Source organism: Leopardus geoffroyi, chromosome D3 (assembly GCF_018350155.1).
Source record: "Leopardus geoffroyi isolate Oge1 chromosome D3, O.geoffroyi_Oge1_pat1.0, whole genome shotgun sequence".
Taxonomy (NCBI): Eukaryota; Metazoa; Chordata; class Mammalia; order Carnivora; family Felidae; genus Leopardus; species Leopardus geoffroyi.
Genome location: NC_059339.1, coordinates 3,025,475 through 3,049,888, shown reverse-complemented (window position 1 = coordinate 3,049,888; position 24,414 = coordinate 3,025,475). Strand labels below are relative to the sequence as shown.

The 24,414-nt window shown below is 54.2% G+C and overlaps 1 protein-coding gene across 6 annotated transcripts in view; it reads left to right on the top strand.

The window, feature by feature from the left end:
* GLT1D1 (glycosyltransferase 1 domain containing 1) overlaps positions 1–24,173 on the top strand; it is a 93,022-nt gene extending 68,849 nt beyond the window's left edge. For 3 of the 6 annotated variants that reach the window (XM_045459613.1, XM_045459611.1, XM_045459612.1), the window contains 4 exons: positions 2,940–2,983; positions 3,508–3,628; positions 13,894–13,992; positions 22,396–24,173. In XM_045459613.1, coding sequence (XP_045315569.1) covers positions 2,940–2,983; positions 3,508–3,628; positions 13,894–13,992; positions 22,396–22,557 — 426 coding nt within the window. In that variant the 3' untranslated portion in view covers positions 22,558–24,173. Of the gene's footprint in view, positions 1–2,939; positions 2,984–3,507; positions 3,629–3,736; positions 3,917–6,173; positions 7,056–13,893; positions 13,993–22,395 lie in introns of those variants that run through there. The other 3 variants (XM_045459614.1, XM_045459615.1, XM_045459616.1) reach the window with 3 other exon arrangements.
* Positions 24,174–24,414: the final 241 nt, after the last annotated feature.

The window sequence follows — 24,414 nt, the reverse complement described above, 5'->3', positions numbered from 1 at the left end:
AAAAACAGGGGCAGAAATCAGGCATTGGCAACTTCTCCTTTTTCATTTGTGTGCGAATTTTTCATCTAAAAGTGGAGATTTAAAGCATGAAGGCAGGTCGAAGTGCCCCAGCAAGAAAGTTCAGCAACCGGATTTTATAACAATTACACACAAGCCCATTGAGTTTTCCTGGATCATGCAAGCGTTTGGGGTTTCTCAGCAAACTGTTTGTCGATGGCCGAATTGAACTCGCACGGCGGATTCCGCCCGTTTGTACTCTCTCCTCACTGAGGTGTCTACACCCAAGTACATCTGTCCTCTGTGCTGTTCCTGTAAGTTCGCTATGCAAATACGTTAAACTCTAAAAAGATTTTTTTTTTCTGGGAATAATCTCAGTGTTCCTTATGCATCCACGTTTGCTGTGTTAGCTTTGAGGGATACATCTCAAGTCATGCCGGTTGTTTGAAGGATTTGGGGTCCAACACACATGCACACGCACACACACACACACACACACACACACACACACAGTGCTTCCTGGCCAAAAGAAATGAAAAGAAAAAGTTTCAGGAAAGCAACACGTTTTTTTTTTTCTTCCGTTTGCATGATAAAGTACAGGGATATTGTCATATCCATTAAACTGGCTTGTTTTGTAATTCCTAACACCTGCTGGCAAAGCGTGGCTGAGACTAGAAATTGAATCTGCCCTCGCTGCTAGCTCACGAGGAGTAACGGGGCCAAGCCAGCAGGCACCATATCAGTAAAATGTGTTTATGCCCTCATTGTCTGTATCTTTGGTGACGTGCTCAGAATTTCATGTCACACTGGCAGAAACTTAATATTTGTTATTTTTCATGTTTGTTTATTTTTTGAGTGGTGGAGAGGGACAGAGAGAGAGGGAGACTCAGAATCCGAAGCAGGCTCCAGGCTCCGAGCTGTCAGCACAGAGCCCAACGCGGGGCTCGAACCCACCGAACTGTGAGATCATGACCTGAGCCGAAGTCGGACGTTTAACCGACTGAGCCATCCAGGCTCCCCAAACTATTTTAAAAGCGTATTCGTTGTTGATGACACCAGGGGAGGAAGGGCCAAGGGCAAACGGTGGTCTGCTGGTTGTGTCTGCACTTGGGTGAACACACGCCGTGCCCCCCGCCCAGGGGGTCCCCTCAGGTTCTCCTGGTCCCTCAGAGAGTAAGCTCGACGGATAAGAGGTCACGTGCACCCGCGGTGTCACGGCCTGGGCTCCAAGGGCCGGGCAGGGTGCGAACCTGTGGGCAGCGGGCACCTGGCACCTGGCTCTGCACCTGTCAGTTCTGCGCGTTGAGAAGTGAGGCAGCGTCGCGGGCACCGTGCGTGTGAGGCGATGTTTACAGGCCTTGCCGGTGCCGTGGTGCCGTCCGCATCTCTTTCTAGGACATTCAGCCCTTTCTTCTGCTGTTCCTAATGGTCATGGCCCTGCACTGACGCCTTTGGTCCTCCCTGCAACCCTGAGGCGCTGCTCGGACGCTCACTCGACGGCCGAGGAAACTGAGGCCGGGAGAGGCGCACGAATGCAGGCGCGGCCGGGGGCTCTGAGGGGCCTGGGGGGATCTGAGCCCCGCTGGCCTGCACCCCCTCTCTTCCCATCCCTTCCCCGTCTGGGAATGCGTTTGCTGAAAACCACGCGGCCTCTCTTCTGGGACGACACAGTACGGGTACGTCAGTTTAGCACGTCCCTCAGCAGGGCTACAACAGACAAAGCCCGGGCCCTTTCCCTGGGGACAGAACGCCTCCAGACGTGGAGTGGGAGCAAACTCCAGGCTCGAGGACATGAGGTTGTGACTAATTAAAGTTTCACTTGCCGCCCCACCTTTTCTTGAGATATAATTCATAGGCCATCAAAATCACCATCTTAAAGTATGTGATGCAGTGGTTGTTAGTATCTTCACATAGTTATGCAACCATCACCCTTACCTAATTCTGGAACATTTTCCTCACCGCATAGAAACCCCATGCTTATTAGCGGCCACTCCCCGTTGTCTCCACCCCTCCCCCCATTGTCTCCACCCCCACCACCAGTCCCTGGCAGTTGCTTACCTGGTTTCTCTCCCTTTGGATTCGCCGGACGTTCCATGTAAATGGGGTCACATGGTATGAGGCCCCTTTGTGACCACTGATTTCACCGAATGTCTTGTTTTAAGGGTCACGCATGGTGTGACAGGCGTCCGTGATTCTCCCCTTCGTGTGACTGAGTTATATTCCATTGTGGGGGTGGACCTATTTGTGTATCCACACATCCGCCGATGGACATGCCCTTGGCTTTAAAATTGCGTTTCCACGAAGACGCCCTGTCAAAAATAAAACTTTGGGGCGTCTGGGTGGCTCAGTCTGTTAAGCGTCTGACTCTTGATTTCGGCTCAGGTCGTGATCTCCTGGCATGAGATTGAGCCCCACATCCAGCTCTGTGCTGACAGTGTGGGGCCTGCTTGGGATCCTCTCTCTCCCTCTCTCTCTCTCTCTCAAATAAGTAAATAAAATTAAAAACTATTTTTTAGAAATAAAATGCAATGTTAATTCTGTTGGATCCTTTGTCTTAGTTCTGCTAAGGATTCCGACTCATTCTGCCCGAAAGGTTTAGAACAAGAGCCACCACTCAGTGACTCCACCAGACCTTCACGGGACAGCTGTGTGGCCGGCAGACCACACTGGCTGTGGATGACTTGTGCTCGACACCATCGGTGGCTGTCCCCGGGGCTCCCCCAGGCTTTGTGTGACAGGCTGAACAGCAGACACGAGGTCATGTGTGTTTCTCTGAACTTCGTCCCCAGTGCGACTCTGTCCCTCGTCGCTATTACCGAGGAGCGGAACCCATTTGACTTGGTTTTCTCCTTCCTGAGTTGTTGAGTCCGACTCTGTTGCCGTGACATGAAATTCTCTTGGGACCGAGGCTCTTCCTAAAATGTATCCTGGTGTGTTTTCAGGTGGACCCAGTGTTTACAAGGGAAGTGGGAGCCAGAGTAAAGAGGTAAGTGTGGGACGTGAACAAGCATTTCGCAGGACAGGAAACCTGGAGGCTGGTACATCCCCCGCCCCCAACTCACGGTGCCCAGACTCTGTTCCCGGCCCTTCCGAGCGTCACCCCCTGTGATGTCCCGATGATCCCGGGAGGTCCGAGGTGCTCTCCCTCCCCCCACTCGACAGGAAGGACACCGTGCAGGTAGCGTAATAAATCCCCGCGGTAGTGGCGATGCCCAGCCTCGCTCGCTCAGGGAGACGCGGATGAAGAACACCGGTCACACTGGCCAGAGCTGAAAAGACCTGAACTGTCCAGAGCGCGGTTGACCCGGGGGAAACAGAAACACAGGCTTCAACAATTGCTCCCATAAGAAACAACCCGGACCAAGTATGGGTCCAGTGACTTGGGTCCTGTCTCTCTGTCCCACTGTCCTCGACCTGAGGGTGGCAGGTGGAAACTGTCGCCCGTCCCCCTTCCTGCCCCCTCCCCACACGATTCGCAGGGACAGAAGCACGTCCCCACTCGTGTTTCAGGGCTGCGGGCGTGCGGCTGATCCGAGAGATGCCCCAGGGGGACCTACACGCAGCACTCAAGAACTGCTTCGCGGTGGTGAACAGCTCAGTCTCCGAGGGCATGTCTGCGGCCATCCTGGAGGTAGGCACGAGCCCCAGTCCCGGCACAGGAGCCTGCAGAGGGCCCCTCCTTCCCGCTCTCCTGGGCGGAGGGGGCGTCCTGGTCAGTCGAGGTCCGCACTTCTCACAGCTACAGGGAGCAAAACAGCATTCCCTGGGATTTTCGGAAGCCGGTTTTAAGTTCTACGCGGGACTTAACACCATTTCCTGTCTCTTGGCCGTTTGTCCTTGCCAGCTACAAAACAAGACAAAACCCGCTGGCCTCTCTGAGCCGCTGAATCTCTGTGATGGGAAGGCAAGGCGCTGACTTGTAAGAGGCTGGGCCGGGAACTGGGATTGGGGTGGGGGGGCGGTTATTGTGGCACGAAGCCTTCTGTTTCTTGATTTCTTCTCCCCCTTTTCAGTACGCTCTCTAATCCCAGAATTCCCGGGATGAGGACGGGTCAGACTTTGGCCTGTGGCAGGGTGGGGGCGGGGACGTGGAGGGGGGGGTTACAGGTGCAGGGGGAGGGGCCGGGCCGAGCGGATCCCCTCACCCAGCATCCGGCGTCCTAGGCACAGAGACTCGCCTGTTCTGCAGGGGTGGGGGGGTGGGGGGGTGGTGGGAATGGAGCCTGTCTACTTGGGGGTCCTGAAACAGGAGTGGGCACATGCTGTGTCCCCCCGCCCCAACATGTTGTGGGGGGTGGGCGGCAGGCTGTGGCTCCTGAGAATGGGCTCCATCCAAGCCCTTGAACCTTCCGGCTTGAGCCTCTGCAGTGGCCGGCTGGCTCAGCAGGGTATCTCGGCTGCTTCCCGCGGTTTCTTGGGGGGCCAGCATGCGTCCAGCCCAGAGGACCTCCCTTCCCCTTGCTGCCGCTTCATCTCACTCTGGAGCCCTTTTCCAGAGGGGGCTGAGCGGGGGGCGGCCTGCGTTGGCCTGTGGCCCTGACAGCACGTCACGAGTTGCAGCACATACCTGGCTCTCACGGCCCCGAGCACGCGCCTTGCACGCGGTAGGCACGCCCAGGGTCTAGGGCAGGATAAGCCCTGCTTGGAGAAGGAAACGGTGGCCATCGGGCCTCCAGGACCGTGGACCGGGTTTCTCGTTTTCCTTCTCGCTACGTGGCTTTCTCCTTCCGACGGCTACCTGGAGCGATGCCATCTTTTGTGGGCCGTAAGATCCATTTCTTCCCTCGGACGCCAGTTGAATTTACCGAACTTGCGGGCAACTAGGTACCATTCGGTGTCTCACAGAACACGGTTCGTAACTAAAGCAGGAAAAGGAATAATCCTCCCTAAACTAAGGAACGACTGACGTGGATGCCTAATATTTTCTCGTGGGATCGTTTAAAGAGGCTAAACCCAAACAGCATCAGGAACAGGGGTAGAAGCTGAACACGGGTGCCTGGATGCCAGCCCGAAACCCGCTTGTCGTCAGGCACAGCCGGGACCTCCATCCGAGCTGGATGATGAGCGTCTGTCTCCACGAGGCTTGTGCCCGGGGTCAGTGCAGGCCTTGGGGAGACGCCTCCCACTCCTGTCCCAGCTTCAGAAGCGCACGTCTCACAGCCCCAGTCCTTGAGCTGGTGCCGATCGGCTCCTTTGTATGTAAATACACATTTTCTTGTGCAAGTTCCCTAAGATTCAGTGCAGTCAAATTCAGGAATGATTTCATAACCAGCACACGCAGCGTCTGACAAGGCAGCTGGGAGCGGATCCGACCGCCCCCTGTGTAGCTGTTGTGCGCCTCCTGAGAACCCCAAGTGACCGTTGGGTTGAGGGTTTTGAATGAAACTGATTTTAGGGGAGTGGTCTGGGTCCTCGTCATTAGTGGCCATTCAGAGAAGCAAAGTGGTGAATCACAGAATGAATGCCTATCACTTTTGAAGGAAGCGATCTTCCGACCTCTCAGAATTAGCTTTGTTCTGTTTTGTTTTGTTTTTCATGGAAGCAAATAAAAATCTCATTTGCTAAAACACATCTCTTCCCAAGAAACTCCAAAAATCAAGCCCTAGCTGGGTGTGTGGGCGGTAGGGTGAATATTCCTACGGCAAATTCGTGGTTTCAAGTTTGGGCTCATTATGGAGTTGAAGTCCCCTGCAATCAAACTGAAGTAATATAAAAAAGTATGCTCTAACTCCAGTCTTCCTACTTAGGGCCTCCTCCCCAACCCAGAACACACACACACACACACACACACCACTCTGTGGGTCAAAGTTTCTGATGCCCGTGGGGGAAGGAAGGCTGTATTCTAATGGTTTCATTTTTTTTTAAAGAGAGAGATAGAGTACGAGGGGGGAGAGGGGCAGAGAGAGACAGAGAGAGAGAGAGAGAGAGAGAGAATATCAAGCAAGCTCTACGCTTGGCACAGAGAATTTATGTCCTTGTTTGGGGCAGAAAGGAGGAGCTGGAAATAGGAAGGAGGAAACCCATAAATGAAGGTGGGGTTTTTGGAAAGTAATCACTGCTTGGCAAGAAAGGCGGCTGCATGATTGGGACAGGGTGGGAGGTGAGGCAGCGGTCAGTGGTCGGGGAGGGAGTGGTGGTCAGTGGTGAGGGTTAGTGGCTGAGCTGTGTCCCTGCAGGAGCTCGGGTGTCGGAGTCCTAGCCCCCAGAATGCAGTCTCTTCTGGAGATGGGGCCTCTACAGAGGTGGTCACACGAAGATGAGTGGTTAGGGTGGAGCCCAAGCCACCACGCCGGGTGTCCTCGTGAGAAGAGGCCATCTGGACAGACAGGTGCACACGGAGACAGGGAGAAGTTGGCATCTCAGAGCCAAGGAGGGAGGCCTGGGCCAGACAGATCCTTCCCACGCCCTCGGAAGGAACCGACCCTGAACCTTGATCTCAGACTCCCCGCCTCCGGAATTGCGACCACACATCCCACATGGCTTAAGCCGCCCTGCTGCCGTGCTGTGTTAGCCCTCGCACACCACTGCGGTGGGAGGGGTGCCCGACCTCGACGCTAGGCATTGTGGGGAGCTGCTCCCGTCGGGATCCAGGGGAAGAGGGACACAGCAGGACGACTAGTGGGGCAACGAGAACCAAACGCATTCCTGCTTCTGCCTGATTCTAAGCTGCTTTCCTTCCGGGAGGGATGGTGGGGCTTTTACAGAAAACAAGTGTCCCCACCAGGCTGTGTAGCTGCCATCCTACCTAGATCCTGTGTGCTCCTCGACACTGGGGAACACGCCTGTCCTGTGACCTCACCTGTTCCCGACCAAGGCAATCTCCAGTAAGCACTGTTTTTGTACGGCCAGGACAAGGCATTAAAGAAAGATAAAGCCACAACATTTATCACCGGACTGAAAACGAAGAAGTTTCCGAGATAAAGAAGAACTCATTAATTTGTGTTCCGTGACATCACCAGCCGTACACACAGCATTTTATCGGATTTAGTACGGTAACAGTAAAAAGTTAGCAACAAAGTAGTCGCTTACTGTGCAAATAAATTTATTGACAAACAATATTTGGGCATGCGTTTTACAGATTGTTATCCTGGGCTTTTGTTCTGGACTGTGGGGCCCACTCTGAATATAGTGAGAGGTATTTCACACTGTGTCTTTTTTAAATGCTTCTTTAATACAACAATTTTATTGAACTATAATCCACATAATGAGCGTGTACATTAGTTCACTCATTTAAAGCATCAGTTCATTCCAAGTGTGCAGATTCAGTAGCTCTTAGTCTATTCGCAAGTTGTGAGCCATTAGCAGCTTTAGAAAATTTTCATCGCCTCCCCGCCCCCCCAAACATTGCACACATCATCAGTCACTCGCCGTTTCCCCAGCATCCCCTGCCCCCACACCAAGCCCAGCCTGAGACAACCACTGGTCTGCTCTCTGGTGTCACAGATTTGCCTCTTCCGGACATTTCTTTTTTTTTTTTTTTTTTCAACATTTATTTATTTTTGGGACAGAGAGAGACAGAGCATGAACGGGGGAGGGGCAGAGAGAGAGGGAGACACAGAATCGGAAACAGGCTCCAGGCTCTGAGCCATCAGCCCAGAGCCCGACGCGGGGCTCGAACTCACGGACCGCGAGATCGTGACCTGGCTGAAGTCGGACGCTCAACTGACTGCGCCACCCAGGCGCCCCGGACATTTCTTATAAAGGGATCCGACAACATGTGGGCTTTTGAGACCTGCTTCCATCACTGACACGATGTCATGTTGTAGGATGTGTGGGTAGCTCCTTCCTTTTCACTGCTAAACGCGCCATGGTAGGAACACACCGCGTGTACAGATCCACGCACCGGCTGATGGACGTTTGGGTGGTTTGCACTTTTTGGCCATTATGAATGCTGCCGCTGTGGACACCTGTGTACAGAACTATCTGCTTGACCACGTGGTTCCACTTCTCTTGGGTTTACATCCAGGAGTGGAGCTGCTGTCCCTTCGAGGAGGAGCCAGTCTGTCTTCCAAAGTGGCTGCGTCATCTCGTATCCCACCATCAGGCCCTGGGGAACATCCAGGTCCTCCACACCCTCGTCAACGTGTTACTGTCTTGTTGGCGACAGCCGTCCTATGCTGTGTGACGTGGTCGCACGTTGGGCACTTGACCCGTGATTCTCTACAGATGAATGACATTGAGCATCTTTTCAGGCGTTTGTTGTCCTATTTATATCTTCTTTGAAGAAATCCCTTCTCAAATCTCTTGCCCATGTTTTAAAACAATTTTTTTAAACATTTGTTCATTTTTGAGAGAGAGAGAGAGAGACAGAGACAGAGAATGAGTGGGGGAGGGGCAGAGGGAGAGAGGGAGGCACAGAATCTGAAGCAGGCTCCAGGCTCTGAACTGTCAGCACAGAGCCTGATGTGGGGCTTGAACTCATGAACCTCGAGATCATGAGCTGAACCCAAGTTGGACACTTAACCAACTGAGCCACTCAGGCGCCCCTCTCTTGCCCATTTTTAAATTGGGTTGTTTCACTCATTATTGAGTCGTAAGAGTTCTTTATATATTATAGGTACAAGTCCCTCACCAGATAGATGCTTTACAAATGTTTTCTCCCATTCTATGGGTTGTCTTTTCATTTTCTTAATAGTTTCCTTTGAAGTTCAAAAACTTAAAATTTTTATCAAGTCCAATGTATCTATGTTTGTTGCTATTACTGTTGCTTGCGTTTTTGGTGTCATATCTAAGATTCCTTGCCTAATCCGAGGTCTCAAAGATTTACTCTTGTATTTTCTCCTATGAGTTTTATGAGTTTAGCTCTTCCATCGGGTTGATGATTCATTTTGAGTTAATTTTCGTGTACTGTCTAAGAAAAGGGTCCAAGTTTATTCTTTTGCTTGTGTATACTATAATTTTTATTCCAAACTTTAATATAATTTAATTTAGTTTCTTTCCAGCTCCCTAGTTCCTAAGGGCACCTGTTATTTATTTGGGATTTGGGGGTTTGGAATGCAGTCTTGAGCTCTGGGACATGTAGTTTTGCTGTGTGAATCTTCCTGATTCAGGTAGAGAAACCATCAGCAACCTTAATCTTACTTGTAATGATAACTATGCCCAGAAATGAGTCTAAGCTCTTCAGTACCATCACTGAAACCTCCCATCACCCTTAACGAAGGAGATTTTATTATCATCCCGATTTTACATCAGAGGAAATAGGCGAACAGGTGAGAGAGCGTGACATTGGCTCGAGATCAGACAATTAGTACAGTTGACCCTTGAGCAACATGTTGGGGGGCGGTGCTGACCCCCACACATCACAAATCGACGTATACCTATTGACTGCCCCTGAACTTAACTACTGACAGCCTACTGTTGACCGGAAGCCTTACCAATAACATAAACAGCCAATGAACACACATTTCGTATGCTGTATTCTTACCATAACGTTAGCTAGAGGAAAGAAAACGTAATTAAGAATCATAAGGAAGAGAAAATATGTTTACAGTCCCGTAGCATATTTATAAAAAAAAAATCCACATGTAAGTGGGCCCACATGTAAGTGGGACCCTGTTGTTGAAGGATCAGCTATACGTAAAAGGACCAGGATTCAGACCCGGTCAGAATAGCTTCAGAGCTTTGACTTTAAGAAAATTATTATTATTATTTTTTATCTTTAAAAGTTTAAGCCTCAAATTTAAATCCTGTTACGCAGGGTCTTTCTTACCCCCCTCCACTCCATATTTACATTCCCTTCTCCCACAGCCACACTCTGGTTCCCAAAAATGTGATCAGAGAACATACTTTTTATGATTTCAGTCATTTTGAATGTATGGAGTCTTACTCCTTTTGACCTAACATATGGTATATTCCGGAGGGAAAAAACCATGTGTGCTTGGGAAGAATGTGTCTTCTGTAGTCATTGGAGGCTTGTGCTGAGAACGTCAGGTTAATTTGGTTAGTCCTGTTCAGGTCGTCTGTCTCCTTGATGGTTGTCTGTCTGGTTACTCTATCGGTTATTGAGAGTGGGGTGTTGAGATGTCCCATTATTATTATTAAATTGCCTATTTCTCCTTTCGATTCTGTCAGTTTTTGCTTCACATGTTGTGGGGCCTTGTCTTTAGGTGTGTGCACATCTATAATTTTTATGTTGTCCTGATGTATCAATCCTTTTATCGTTATGAAATGTCCCTCTTTGTCTCCAGTAACAGGTCTTGCCCTAAAGTCCATTTCATCTGGTGTTAATACAGCCAGGGCAGTTCTTACGGTTACTGTTTTCGTGGTATGTTTTCTCATCCTTTTACTTTCAAACTTTCGCGTCTTTGAATCCAAAGCGTATCTCTTGTAGGCAGTGAATATAGTTGCGTCTTGCTGTTTTTAACGGAGCCTCACAATTTCTTCCTTTTTAGTGCAGTGTTTAGTCCATTCACATTTAATGTAGTGACTGAAATGGTTGGTTTCCATCATTTTTTTATGTGCTTCTGGGTTCTGTTTGCTACTCTTTTCTTTAGGAATTTTATGGAGAGATTTATATGTGAGATTGGCCTGTGGCTTTCTTTCCTGTGCCATCTGTCTCATGCTTCGGTATTATTGTTGAGCTTGTTTCATAACAACTCTTTGGAACGTTCCCTTCCTCTCCGTGATCTGGAACAGTTCCTGGAGCCCTAGGATTATGCAGCTTGATGATTTTGTCAAATTCCCTTGTGACACCGTCTGAGATGATCCTTTGGTTGTAGACGGTTTCCTTGATGACTTCTCTGTTTCTTTTATAGAAATTGATCTGTTTTAGCTTTTCTACTTCTATCACGTTTAATTCAGTAAGACGCATTTTTCTTGGAAACTACCCATTTCAGTTAGATTTTCAGACTTATTTGCAAAGATTTCTATAAATATCCTCCTAGGACTTTAAACTTCTTTGTTTCAGTGGTTACTTCCCCCCTCGGTCTGTCTTATTTTGCTTTCTCCTTTCTTCTGGTGATCAGGGTACTGGTGACTTCTTTGTTTCATTGGCTTTTTTCCCCCCAATGAATGCCCACATCAGTTCCTTTGTTTTTGTTTTCTACTTCATTAATTACACTTCTATTATTGCCTTTCTCCTACTTCCTTTGTTGTTGTTGTTGTCGTTGTTGTCTTCTTTTCAGGCCTTTTGACTCCAGTAAGTCTCCTCTGCTGTGTAATACCACCTCGTTACCTCCCCTCAATCAGCTGGTCCCGTCACCTAAGCCTCCTGCATCCTGCCGTTTGCAGGTTGATAACAAATGTTTATCAAATGAGTGGACAACTCTCAGCGGTGTGCAGCCTTACGTGTAGGGTGGGCGCTCGATGAGCGCTGGCTGGGTTGATATGCGAATGAGTCTACACAACAGGAGGGGTGATCATCAGATCATTTTTGCATGAAACAGAGATATGAACTCTGTCATCCCTCAGGATCGGCGGGTCCTGTGACTCTCTGATCACCGGTTTTACACATCTACCCTTGTCTCTTTAGTGCCACATCTACCTCTGTAGATATCTCCTCTCAGTCTCTGTATCTGCCACAGATTCCTCACAAATACTCCGGTGCTCAACCCAAGTCGGGGGATGAACGCACCGCTCGAGTATGCAAGTGCTGTAGGGGCTGCCTGGGACAGAGGAACACACTACGGGGCTCGCCATGCACCCTGACGTGTGGCTCACCTTCTTTCTGAACTCTGCCCTGACACGAGGCAGTGGGTGAAGCATGACAATCTCAAAGGTCTCATCCGTGCGGAGGATTCGGCAGTTAGTTGACAAATGTCTAGAAACGAAATCACAGTGTGTTGCGTGAGTTTAACGAGCTAGCGACCTGCACTCTGTGACAAGCAGAGAGACAAGCCATATGACTCATAGCTTCAGTCACCATAATTATGTTACGACCTCGTAACTGATGTAGTTGATGTGCCAGTCAGCTTATGCCACAAACCACATAATGGTGTTTGCGCAAAACGACATCTGAATTTTTCATGCACTGTGGAGAGGAGAGTTTAGTCCCTTCTTCCCAAATGATGCAGCCAAGACCCAGGGAGACGTCCAGGACCTCGACGGTATACTTGCTCCCTTGGCGGTTCTTGGATTGAACAATAGGAACTTTCACAAATGCCTCATTGTGGGGTGGGTGGTATGGGGCAGGAGCCCGGTCAGTTTTCCTCCAGCCCTCCAGGCAACTGGGCTGTACTCCAACGGGGACACCCACTGTGTTCGCCTGGAACAAAGATAGTAAGACCGGGATCTTAATTCAAGACCAAGGCCTCTTGATCCCCAGCCCGTGCTGTCATCCAGGATGCCAGACCATGCCTGCAGTGTGTCAGAACCCCAGGGGCCCAACCAGGAATCCATAAGCACTTGAGACCTAGCGTTGGGATGTGACCATTTCAGGTTACTTTTCCCTGGTGCCATCGAGGTGCCTCGTTCCCGAGCGTGATGACCATTGAAGATCCCGGTCTTGGCCCTACAAAAGGAAAATGGAAAATCTGACTTGGAGACCTTCTGTGTGCCTGAAACGCCAACAAGAGACACTGACAAAGACGGACCCATCACTGTGTTGGGGACGCAGCCGGGCGGCTGGGGAGGAGCAGTTCAGTGGGGGCTCTCGTCCACAAGTCAACCTCTACCTCTCTCCCCGATGGTGGAAGCAAAGTATCCCCAGAGGAGTGCCGACGGGAAGGGTGTCTCCAGCTCCTGCATTCTCTAGGGCCTGGATCCTGAGCTCAAAGTAGACCCAGAAGGGGTAGGTGATGAAGAGCCAGAAAACAAGGCACGCCCACAGAGACAACAGCGGGTGGTTAAGACGGCCACGGTGAACAACGCGACTGAGAATTCACTCTGCGGATGCTCCTGGGGCACTGGCCCCACAATATTTATTGAGCGTTTACTATGTGTGACGCTGGGCTCTGGTGTTCTGTGGGTGTTGCTGGCGTCCCTGCCTTACAAAGCCTCTGGTGTCACAGACCTTCCCACCGTGGTGCACGAAGCAGCTGTGGTTGGGTAGACTTAGGTTTCTGAGAATGGAGTATCACCCCTTCGTGAGAAAACTTTGATTCCACAGAAGTAGACGCCGCAGGCAGAGGCAGCGTGCCCACGATGTGCTTTTGTGGAATGAGAGCCAGATTATCAGTCTGCTGTTGGCGCAAGCCAGTCCTGCCCGTGGGCACCAAGCCTCTTATCCGCCGGACGGCACCCCCCGCAAGAAAGTCCCAGGTGATAGTAGCCACCGGATACTCACTGTCGGAGGCCGGAATGGACCTGGAAGAACTGGCCTCTCCCGATACCCTTGCAGGCCGAGCTCCCCAAAACTGCAGGAAGAGGACCAGAGAGGTGCTTCCTTGTCGGGTGGGCGAGGCCAAGTCTTCCTGCTGTGCTTGTGGGCACTGCCCGAGGTCTCGATGCCAGCTCCTGCTGGGCTGCAGATGCCATGTGCGGGCCCCATTCCCTGGGGGGTGGAGAACCTGCTTGGTGAACAATCAGGATGATGAATCACGCCCCTTCTTTCTCTTGTGTGCGTGCCGAGGAGACATGCTCAGTCCTCCCGTTCTCACTGCTTGTGCTGTGGGCAGATTACCTGCCAGGGGAGTGATGAGGGTAATTAAAGATGTGTACCGCAGGCTGGCACTGCCCAGTCGTCCAGGGAGCGTTTGGAGAGAGCGTGTCTCTCTGTGACGCTGTGGCAACCGTGTCAGACAGAGCCTCACGGTATGTAGCTTTCCAGAACTAAAATTCAGCACGTACTTTGACAATGGCGTGCTTCGATTGGCTCATCGCTCTGGCAAGCGGTGTTTCTATGAGCTGCCAGAGGTCCGGTTGCCATAGAAGTTATTCCCCCCACAAACTGGCTCAGGCCGCCGGAGAAGCTCCCGATCGCGACTGCCCACCTGTCTCCTCTCTCTCTTACGTCCTCAGGCGATGGATCTGGAAGTTCCCGTGCTGGCCAGGAACATCCCCGGGAACGCGGCAGTGGTGAAGCATGAAGTCACAGGGCTGTTGTTCTCAGACCCTCAGGTAAGGGAGGTGGGGTCCCCGGGATCGGCTCATCAGAATGATTTTCGTTCTGCGGTTCCCATCTTTTCTCCAGCGCCCAGCGCCCCCCTCCCGCCTGCTCCCCCTCGGCAGAGCCCTGTGTGCAGCGTGTGTCCCCGCCCAGAACAGTCTGATTCTGCCTCCAACAGGTGGCGTGGCCTCGAGCAAGTCAGGTCACCTATGAGAGACGCTTGGCTGTCTCGCTTCCAAAGCGGGCACGGCCTTCTATTTCTAGAATACCTGCTGGTTTCTAGAAGGTCGCCGTATATCCGATCACCTGTAATGCCTCACAACAACGTACAGGATAAGCGGGGGACTTGCGTCTATGCACGCGCACACACGTGTGTTTTGGAAGTAAGACAGGACGGCGCCTCTGAGAGCGGGCACGGCTGGGGCACGCGTATGTGTGCGCCTGGACGTCCGGGAAGCGTGTGAAGGGGTTTCCCGTTTGCAAGCTGCTGAGGTTTCCAGGGTACTCGTGTCTGCCTGCGCCCGAACCCCCAGGGACCGCGTGCGAGGCGTGTGGCCGGGTCTCCAAGCCCTGTTTTGTCCTCTGGACACGTGCAGCTCATTGCACCTCCTGCCGCCTGGAGGTGTGAGGGGGGACACGCAGGGCTGAGCGTGTTCACGCCCGCGGCAGAGCCCTGGACCTGTCATCACGGAAGGAGAGGCACTACCACTGACGGCGCCTTGTGTCAGGCGGTCGTAAAGGAAGAGTCTCAGGCCCGAGTTCTGTTCTTCAAGTCTTTAAAAATCAGGTTCTACTTCCCCGCGTCTTTATTAAAGCACATGTTCTATTCGGAAATGTACGGATGTGTGCTTAAAAATTACAGTCCATTCACCTGTTTGAGAATGCAGTTCTTCAGACTTCCCTGCGGCAGGTGTTTAATCCGAGGCGGCCCTCCCTTTCCCTGGCTATGACGATGGGTCACCTCTCGTCACGGCTGTCTGGCGCGTTGGCTCGCCCGGAGGGCAGGTGCACCAGCCAAGGGGGCCGGGGGCTTACCCTCGGCACCAGGGCCTTCCCTTTCGGCAGCAACACAAGCCACAGCCACACGAGCCCGTGAAGCCTTTAGAGTGGGCACTTGCTGATTCTCCAAGCAACGGTTTCTGGATCTGTCAGAATCAGCAGCAGCCAAGCTTTTCGGCCCGACGGCATCGTCTGCACCCTGGCAGCTGCTTTCACTTCCATCTCCCAAAAGGCCACGTCTACTTACTTTATAGCTCAATTTCAGAGCGCTGTAACTTTGCCAGCGAGAGTCCTTCCGGTGGGGGATGGCTTCTAACATCAGCAAGTAACCGCCCCCCCCCCCCCCCCCCCCCCCCGCCATAGGTCAGGTCACTTCTGCCGGTGACTGGCGTTCCGACTCTCAGACACGGAGCCGCGGCACTCACAGAGTTAAGTCAAGGACTTACTTTGATTCCAACACCTCTACGTTGGTTTTCACAAAGGATGTTTTTAAAAAATGATTTGGATTGCACATGGTTGGGGGGGGGTGGTGGCTGTGTTTTTTAACAGACTTTAAAAAGCGCGCTAGACGCGGCTGTCACGCACGGCGTTGTTTGTCTTCTTTGCAGTTGGGACCAGACTCGCCCAAGCCCAGAGTGGGAGCTTCCTTCCAAAGCAACATGCGTTTTAAATAAACCAGCACCTCTGGTTATAGTCACGTCAACCAAGGGGCTCCAGTGGGACCGGCCGCTGCCTGGCTAGTTCAGCGCTAGCCCTCGGTCCCCGGGGACGGGACGCAGAAACATGACGAGGCCCCTGGCTCATGGGCTCCATTCCCCGCTGGCCCACCCTTCCACCCTTCGAAGCAGAAGACACGCTTCGCATAGGTTTTGCCTGAAGGGCATCAGTGGTTCTCGGGGGGCATCCGTATCCTCTGGCTCATTTTGTGAACTTTTTATTAAAACTAACACAACAGCAGGGGCAGAGACGTGACCTTTCCCCCGAGAGCGCAGCCCATACTCGGCGACGGTCCCCATCAGGGCCCTCACTCCCTGACCCCTTCCCTGTGCACCCGTGGCCCCGTCTTCATGCTCCGTGACAGCCAGCCTGCCTGTGGCCAGGGGGGCCAACTGCGTGCTGAGTCCTGAGGGCTCACGTCTTCCCGCCATCGGGTTCGGAGCCAAGCCAGCTCTGTGTGCAGGCCTTCTCCCGGAGCCCCTGGTGGTGCCCGTGTCTGGCCCCAGAAGGTAAACAATCAGGGCGGTGGCAGGAGCCACAGTCGTACCTGGTCAGCCCAGACAGCAGAAGTGAGGTCAGGGGAGGAGGCGCGTGACATATGCGCGTGGCTGGGAGCAGGGAGAGGGAAGAGAAAAGAAGCAGGTGTGAATGGGGCTGTCTCGGGGCCAGGTGGCTGCCCTCATGTGTGGGGCACGCGGTAGAGACCACACCCCCTGGGGGGAGTGAGTGCCAGCCACCCCGGGCCCTCGGCTGGACTCACGGTCGTTGTCGTGTTTGAAGAGAGGCTGGAAATCCCAGATTGTACTTGGCTTTTACCCATTTGTAAATCTCGATATTTCGGTTTTTAAAGTCATTAAACACAGCAAGGGCCTGTCCCAGCATGCCGGGGAAGACTGGCCGTGCAGGCCGCCAGCTTGATGTCTGCTCCGGACGAGGGCGGCCCCGTCTCTGCAGGAAGGAGAGATGGACATTCCCAGCGAGGTCGTGTCCCAGGTGGCGCATTCCTAGGCCCGAGGCTGCGTCTTGCCCTCCGGGCCGCAGGGTCTCATGAGCCAGAAAGAGGGGTTTGGGCGGGAAGGACATGAGTGGGGGTTCTCCCCGTGTCTGTGCGACAAGGCACGTGAACCGGTTCACGCACCAGGCGTGTGAGGCAGAGGGCTTTTACTGAGCCTCCTGTGCAGCAGGCGCTGAGCTCAGTCCTGGGGACAAATGCTGGGAGAGAAAGGGTCCAGGCCCCCTGGGGCTCACGGTCTAGGCAGGTGGTGGCAGGATAGGGCAGCGTGTCCCTTTCACGGCCCTCAGCACGAGGGGCACCACCCCTGATGGGAGGCTGGCCCCGTGCTTCACAGGGATGGACTCCTGTCACGCTCACAGGTCCTGCCTGCGGTGGACAAGGCCGGTCTGGAAAGAGGGAGGTTCCCTGCAGGGAAGGGCACTGGGGGTCGGCAGGGCCCCGCGCGCGGAAGCTGGGGTGCGTGAGGGCGTGCATCGCGGGAGAGCTGGAGGCAGTGCAGTGCGCCGCAGGGAACAGCACGAACGAACGAGAACTCACGAGTAGGGTGCCTGGGACTCAGGAACGTGGGGGGCACAGATCTGGTGGGGTCCCCGCGGTCTCCGTGTCCTGGTGCTAGGCTGTGATTGTTTACATGGTACATTTTTATAGGAAAGTTGACAGCATAAAAATTAAGAAGTGGCCACAATTGGCCATTTGTGACAGCCTCCTCTTTCTCCAGGACACGTGAGCACATGGCCACCCCTTCCCGCGTGGACGGGCCACTCTGTCGCATCTTGGTTTGGTGACACGTCGTGAGCTGCTGTTGTGTCCACGGCCACGGGACGGAGTCTCGCTCCCGTGGATGTAGAGACAGGGCGCCTTTTCTCCCCGGGGCGCCGCACAGCAGAGGTCGGGCGTGTGTCCAGCAGAGCAGGTGGGGGGCGGGGCACGCTGACCCGATGCCTGGGTTCCTTGCCAAGTACTTTCTCCTGCTTTGTTGGGGCCGTTCCGGAGCTGGTGGTCCCGGAAAGCGTGGCCTTCAGCTACCGCCCCCGGGAGGCACGGCTGGTGGCTGAGGTCCGAGGGAAGGAGAGCGTGGCCGCCACGAGTGAGGCTGTGTGCGGACATCCGTGTGGACGAGGGCAGCGGCTGTCACCCTCTCCTATGGGTCTGTGGGCCGAGGCGGCCACGCCCGGACTCAGCAGGACAGCGCTGATCAGGAGGCTTTGCAGGGGCCGGGGGCGGCCTCGGCCGGGCTCTACCCTGACCCCCGGGCCTGCCTCCCACAGCCCGCCGCAGCCAGCCTCGTATCTCGTGTCCCCGAAGTGCGGCCGGGCTACCTTCGTGGCCGCTCTCCTTACGCATTTCTTGAGGGCTTTGCTCTTTCTGGCTCACTCTGTGAGGCTCCTGACCCTGCCGTGGTCACCGTGCATCCCCCAGAACCGTCCCCCGGCCACCTCTCCTCCCAACGCCTTCTCTCCCATTCTGGTTCTTTGCTTCCCGAGATTGGAGGCTGAAGGGTCTGAGTGTAATTCCGGCTTTGGCCACTTTGCCTCTTACTGTGTGACCCTGGGCACAGTTCCTGGACCTCTCTGTGCTCCTGCCTCCCTGTCTGTGCGAGGAGCCGTGAGAACAGCGCAGAGTCCCCGTCCCTTTCTGCAATTCCGAAATCCAGAAAAGCGCTTGGAAAACAATCTAATTTTCCGTGAGCTTCATGCCAAAACCGACTTGGCAGCGAAGTCGCATCTGAGCCGACGCGAAGTTATTTGTGGCTTTGTTTATCCTGCTTAGGGTGACCGTTTGGACGTTCTGATTCGGAAACTGTGGTTTGTCTCGTACGGGGCGCCGTCTGAAGCCACCGCAGGGCGCGCGGAAATGGAAGAGGGCACAAACGCCATCGTTAAATCCCCCAAATCCCGGATTCTGATTGTGAGCCGCTGCCCGGCAGAGAGCACGTGACAGGTGCCGGCTGCTGTTTGCTGCTGATCTGCGGCCGGTCCCCGCCCCGCAGGAGGCTCTGGGCCAGACTCCAGCCGTCCTCGCGGAGACGAGAGTGGGAGCCGGCTTGCACCTCCCCGAGGCTCTCTCCTCGACTTGCTCGGGACCCGGAGAGAACGAGGAGGGGATTAGCTTTCCCACCACGTGGATCACATGGGCTGCCCTTTCCCCGCCTGTCCCACGCAGCCCAGGGGGTCAGAACACGCGCCCAGGCCTCCGGCACGCTGTCCCTCATCCCGGGGCATCGCCGGCTTCGGGGGCCTCGTCTGTGGGGTGACGGGTTGGGCACGAGCCAGGTGCCGTCCTACAAAGTGGCCTGGGCGAGGGGGTTGTTTAATAGCCCGAAGCTCGGCTTTTATACGGTCGGGTCTAGCTTCTCTTGGAGGAATAAGGATAAATGGCTCAGAGAAGGTGGTTGGAGGGTAGAGCTCTTGAGAACCATCTAGTTAAGCACCAGCTGCGGCATTCCGGCTGCAAGGGCGTTGCTTTCCAGGGAGGCTTCCCCCCTGCCCTGTGGCGTTAGGGGGATGTTGTTGTGACAAGGGTCCCAACAGGGCTTTAAATGTCAGTTCTGTAAAACTGCCCCGGCTCGCCATGCCCTGGACCTTGGCGGGTGCCACCGGGAGAGAAGGCGGGTCAGACGGACTCAGTGGCGAGTTTCCCACCAGCCACGGAAGACTCCTCGGGGAGGAAGGGGACTCAGAAAATGGCAAACTGCTCGCTGAATCGTTGGGAAAACGAAACCACGCTCTTTCGCGTTGAGTTTTGCGTTTAGCTTTAGAAACGTGTGACCTGAGCCCTGGTTTGCACACCTGTGGCCTTGGGGTGGCTCGGGTCCACACCTGCGTCTCACTTACTTTGCCACGTGCTTCACGTTTTGCATTACTTGTTGGTATTTATCGCGAAGAGCTTTTATGTAAACATCCGGAATCTGGGCCTCTCTTGAGGAGCGTGGAGAATGTGACCTCCAGTCCAGGCCTGTATTTTCTGTGGCTCGGGTGGGCGCTCGAGTTTCCAACGCTGGCCTAGAACCCTGTCTGGATCTGGATCTGTCTTTGAGCTCTCTACGGTGGGATGTGGGATGTGGGATGCCCATACCTGGCTTCTGTTTCTTTTTTCTTTCCTTTCCTTTTCTTTTCTTTTCTTTTTTCTCTTCTCTTCTCCTTTCTTTTCTTTCTTAAAGCTCATTTATTTTTCAGAGAGAGAGTGGGGAGAGGGGTAGTGCAGAGAGAGAGGGAGAGAGAAAATCCCAATCAGCAAAGAGAGAATCCACTGACAATGCAGAGCCCGATGCGGGGCTTGACCTCACAAGCCGCGAGATCATGACCTAAGCTGAAACCAAGAGCCGGGCGCTTAACCGACTGAGCCCCCCAGACCCCCACATTTCTGTTTCCTCTTAACTGTCTCAGCGGATGTCCCTTTCACACTTTTTAACTTACCATTCTGAACGACCGGCAAGAGTAGACCGTTACGCTGCATGAAGCCCCTGATGAACGTCCCCGCCCCCAGTATTTGCCCCATGGGGGGAGAGTCAGCTAGCTGATCAGTTTTCTGGCAAGTTCTACAGCCAACAGCTCTGCAGAATCCAGGGCGTTCTGGCCGGCCTGCTGATGCCTTGGGACCTGTGCTGGTTTCCGAGGAGCTCTGCTGAAAGTCTCACCGCCTCGCTGCCCGGCGTGTTTGGTGAGGCACGCCTCCGCCCCGGTCCTGGCGGGCATCTCTGTCCACATGCTGTCGTCCTCAGGCAGGCCAGCTCGGGTTTCTCCAAGCGGTGACCTCAGGGCCCGAATGCAGCGGGAGATGCCCGGGGGCTTTGCGTGGAGGTCAGACACATCACCCGTGACACATCCCGCCGGTCAAGCAGGGATTCGAGAGCTGGGGACCCACCCCCACCTGGTGTGCGGGAGGAGTGGCTGAGTCGTACTACAGAGCAGGGTGTACGTGGGGACGGGGGTTGTGGCCACGCCCTCGTGTGCAGTCGGCCCTGGCAGGTGCCCCGCCATCTGTCCACCGGCGTCCTTCAGGGTCCATGGGTGTGCCCTCCGCGCGTGGCCTTGGCGGTCACGCAGAAGCTGGTTTAGTCCAGAGGAAAACAGTCCCAGAGCCCCCGGGAGGGAGTCTGACCACCCACCAGTCGGGTTCCCCTTTTCTTTTCCCTTTACCTCTGGCCACTCACCCAGGGTTTTGTTATGTGATGGCCACGGTGTTTCTGATTCCCCACCTGAGTCTCTCGTGCTATTTTAGTTAAGTCTGCGTTCTGTTTGGTCTTCTGTGCTGAGAGGAGACAGTGCACTTTGTCACATTCCATCCGTACAAGCTCCATCATTCAGCATTTTGCTGTCAAACGGTCACACATTCTGTAGAAATCATAAAGTCCGTGCGTTAGATAAATCCAAGATATGACCAGAGTCGTAAAATAATATGCCAAAGCCATAAGCCTCTCGAATAATTTTTATAAGAATGTTGTTCTACTATAAGGTGAGAATAGATATGTTACGTTTTTATTATAGAAGAACACCCATTTACTAAAAACTATATACATAACACATAAAAATATAATTCCACTCTATCATAAATATCGCTGTTTATATTGCTAGCTATAAAGAGCATTCAACGTTTAATTAACAATAATTTTGAGAGTATGTGGACATTCCTTTCAAACAGCAAAGCATCGTATGTTAATCCGAGTCCTGGCTGTCTTCTTGGCATTTGCACAGGCTTCCCGGAGTCCTGGAGACAGTGATGGCCGAGCGTGTGCCGGGCTGTGCCCGGGGCCCTCTGTACTGACTCATTCAATCCCATAAGCATGTCACGAAGCAGATGCTGTCATTGTCCCTCAGTTACAGATGAGGAAACACAGGCACAGAGAGGTTAGGAAGCGTCCCCATCTGGAGGTGGGGTGTGAGGGTAAACGCAGGCCTCCTGGCTCACGAACTTGGCTCTTGGCTGAAATGCAGTATTAACACGTATGCGTGTGACCCTCCTCTCTCTGAATACTGTTGAACAACCGAAAAATAATCATTCTAATTCTTTCCAGTTTTGAAGGGCTTTGATATTCGAAACCCGTCAGCAGGACCGCACTTGCGTTAGTGACGATTGTCTGAGGGTGCCAACAGATAACGTCAATAGATAGTACAGTTAGTTAATGGAGGAAAAGCCCAGAAAACCGAGGACAATCAGTCTCCTCTCCCTCCTTCACCCGGGGAGTCTGGGGCAGGGTTGGGCTGACCCATCTGGTGCCACTGACCCTGAAGAGAGGGTAAATGTGAGACTCAGAGAGTTAACTGGCTTGGCCAAAGGCACACAGCTCACTTAGGTCCTGCAGAAGGGTTTGAGCCCAGCTCTGACTCTGCAGCCTGGCACTCTCCCCCCACGGCAGAGCATCTGAAGACAGGCTCTGTGTCCGGGAGAGAGGAAAGAAGGCCCAGCACGGTGGGAAACCGATGGGCCAGGGGTAGCATCGGACAGCGTGTGGGGCTCAGATCCTGGAGCAGGACCCAGGTCACCTCTCAGCCAACACTCATGAGCGAGGGACCAGAGAGTGGACCTAAGAGTCATTGCAGAGGAAGGAAACAGCAGCTGTCGGCAATCCAAGGAAGAGAGGGGGGAGGCATGGTTGGTGGCTCCGTGAGCTTTCCCCGGACGGTCACCCAGCACGTGTGTGTGTTTGCTTACACCTGTCTCTCTCCCACCCGTCTCTCGGCAGGAGTTTGTGCAGCTGGCAAAGAGACTGGTCAGCGACCCCGCACTAGAGAGAGAAATCGTGGCCAACGGCAGGGAGTACGTGAGAGCGCGTCACTCGTGGCAGGCGGAGAGATGCACCTATCAGAACCTCATCAGGACCCTCGAGGGAAGCATCCAGGACTAAGGGCGCTCGCCTGGTGCCCTCACGCGCCCACCTGTGGCCGCCGCCAGATGCGCAGCCCCGGGCAGATACCCAGAGACAGAGCTCTGGGCCACCGGGTCCATCCCGGGACAAGTCACACCGGTTTTATCGGAATCCTAGATAAACAACATCAGTTATAAGGCAGAACCGCATCCGGATGTCTGTGCTTCCAGATAACATCCCGGATGTGTTTACAGATCGGTGCTGATGGAGACGCGGCAGCTCCTGGGCTCATGGGGGTGGGGGGTGGGGGATGGAGGAGACCACGTTAGCTGCCGTGGGACCCCAGGTACCACAGGGCCTCATTTGCAAACCACCCAGTACAGACGCTTCCCTGTGGGTCTTCTGATGACTTAGGACCCGTCGTTGTTCAAAAAAGCAAAAGCAAAATCGCACGTCCGCACAGAGGGGTCCTGGCAGGTACGTGCACGGGGCCCCCGGCTCGGGGAGGTTTGCTCCTTGGGACACCAGACACAGGGCCGTGGGTGAGTCTCCCGGCAGCACGGCTCGCTCAGCAGTTCCACAGCTGAGAGGCAGGGCATGTGCCCTGGGAAAGCGGGCAGTCCACACTGCAGGCTGCCCCTGGGAAAGCGGGCAGTCCACACTGCAGGCTCCCCCTGGGAAAGCGGGCAGTCCACACTGCAGGCTCCTCCTGAGAAAGCGGGAGCAAGGGGACGGGGTACACGGTGCTCACAGCCTGGAAGACACTCCAGCAACCCCCAGATGGAGCCTGGGTCGTCGCGGTCAGCGTCAGGGACCCAGGGGTGGGGGCCCAGCGGGTCACAAGCTTCCAGCCCGTGGCAGGACCGGCCGTCTGGTGACGTTACCCAACACCCCACCTTGGAGACCCAGTATGGCGAGTTTAGCCAAGTGGAGCCGTCACTGGTGTGATGTCCCTGCCGCAGCAGCACGGTGTCCCCAGAACCGGTGCCTACTCGCCTTTGGAGGCCACACCGGCCCCTGGTGGGTCTTGAGTCACTGCGTTCCCGGGGACGTGCCGTGGCAGCAAAGGGAGTGGAGAGTTCCACCGCGTGGTGGGAGGTAGAAAGCAGTGGGGACTTGAGCCTCGGGAGCCCACGGCACGTGGTGCTTCGTTGGTCGGTCTAGACGCCGGCAGACCTGGGGGCAAGCAGTCACCTCGACTGGGGCTCCATCCAGGACGCAAGGACACGTTCAGGTTCTGGACGCTCCCTGTCCACCTTGCTCAGAGCCGAGCCAGGAAGGCAGCCGCTCCTCACGGCTGGGGTTTGCACTCGTGACCCTGCCGGGGCCGAGGTTCCTTGGGGGCACAGCAAGGAGGGGACTCGAGGGAGAAGCCGAGCCCGAGGCGGCTCCCTCTGAATCTGGAACTGGCAGTGCCCCTTAGAGAGAGCCGCGTGACGGCTCAGGGGCCACCCAGCGGTGCTGCTGGTTAGAAAACTCTGCTTGTTTGGAAGCTTGGACCCATTCCCTGTTGGAATGCTGCAGTAGATGCTTGATCACGCCGTACCTGAACGCCATCGGTTTGCGTCCCTAGATAAACATGCTCCCAAGCTGGACGCACTTTGGGGACGGGCGTGTTTCTGAACGAATAAAGTGCGCCACCATCAGCCCAGGGAGACAGCTGCCGTGTGTTCACGTTGTGTGCGGCGCTCTGCGAGAAAGCGCCGCCCGCCCCCCACCCCCGCCGCCTCCAGCCCCCACCCAAGAGGTGCCAACGCTCCAGAACCTCATCAAGAGGGGTTTCAAACACCATCGCTGTTTTAATGCCGAAGCGCAGACGACAAACGGTGCTTTTCCACAAACACGGCAGATGATTCTACTTTCGTACTCAGTCAACTTTACGCTTAAACATTTTGT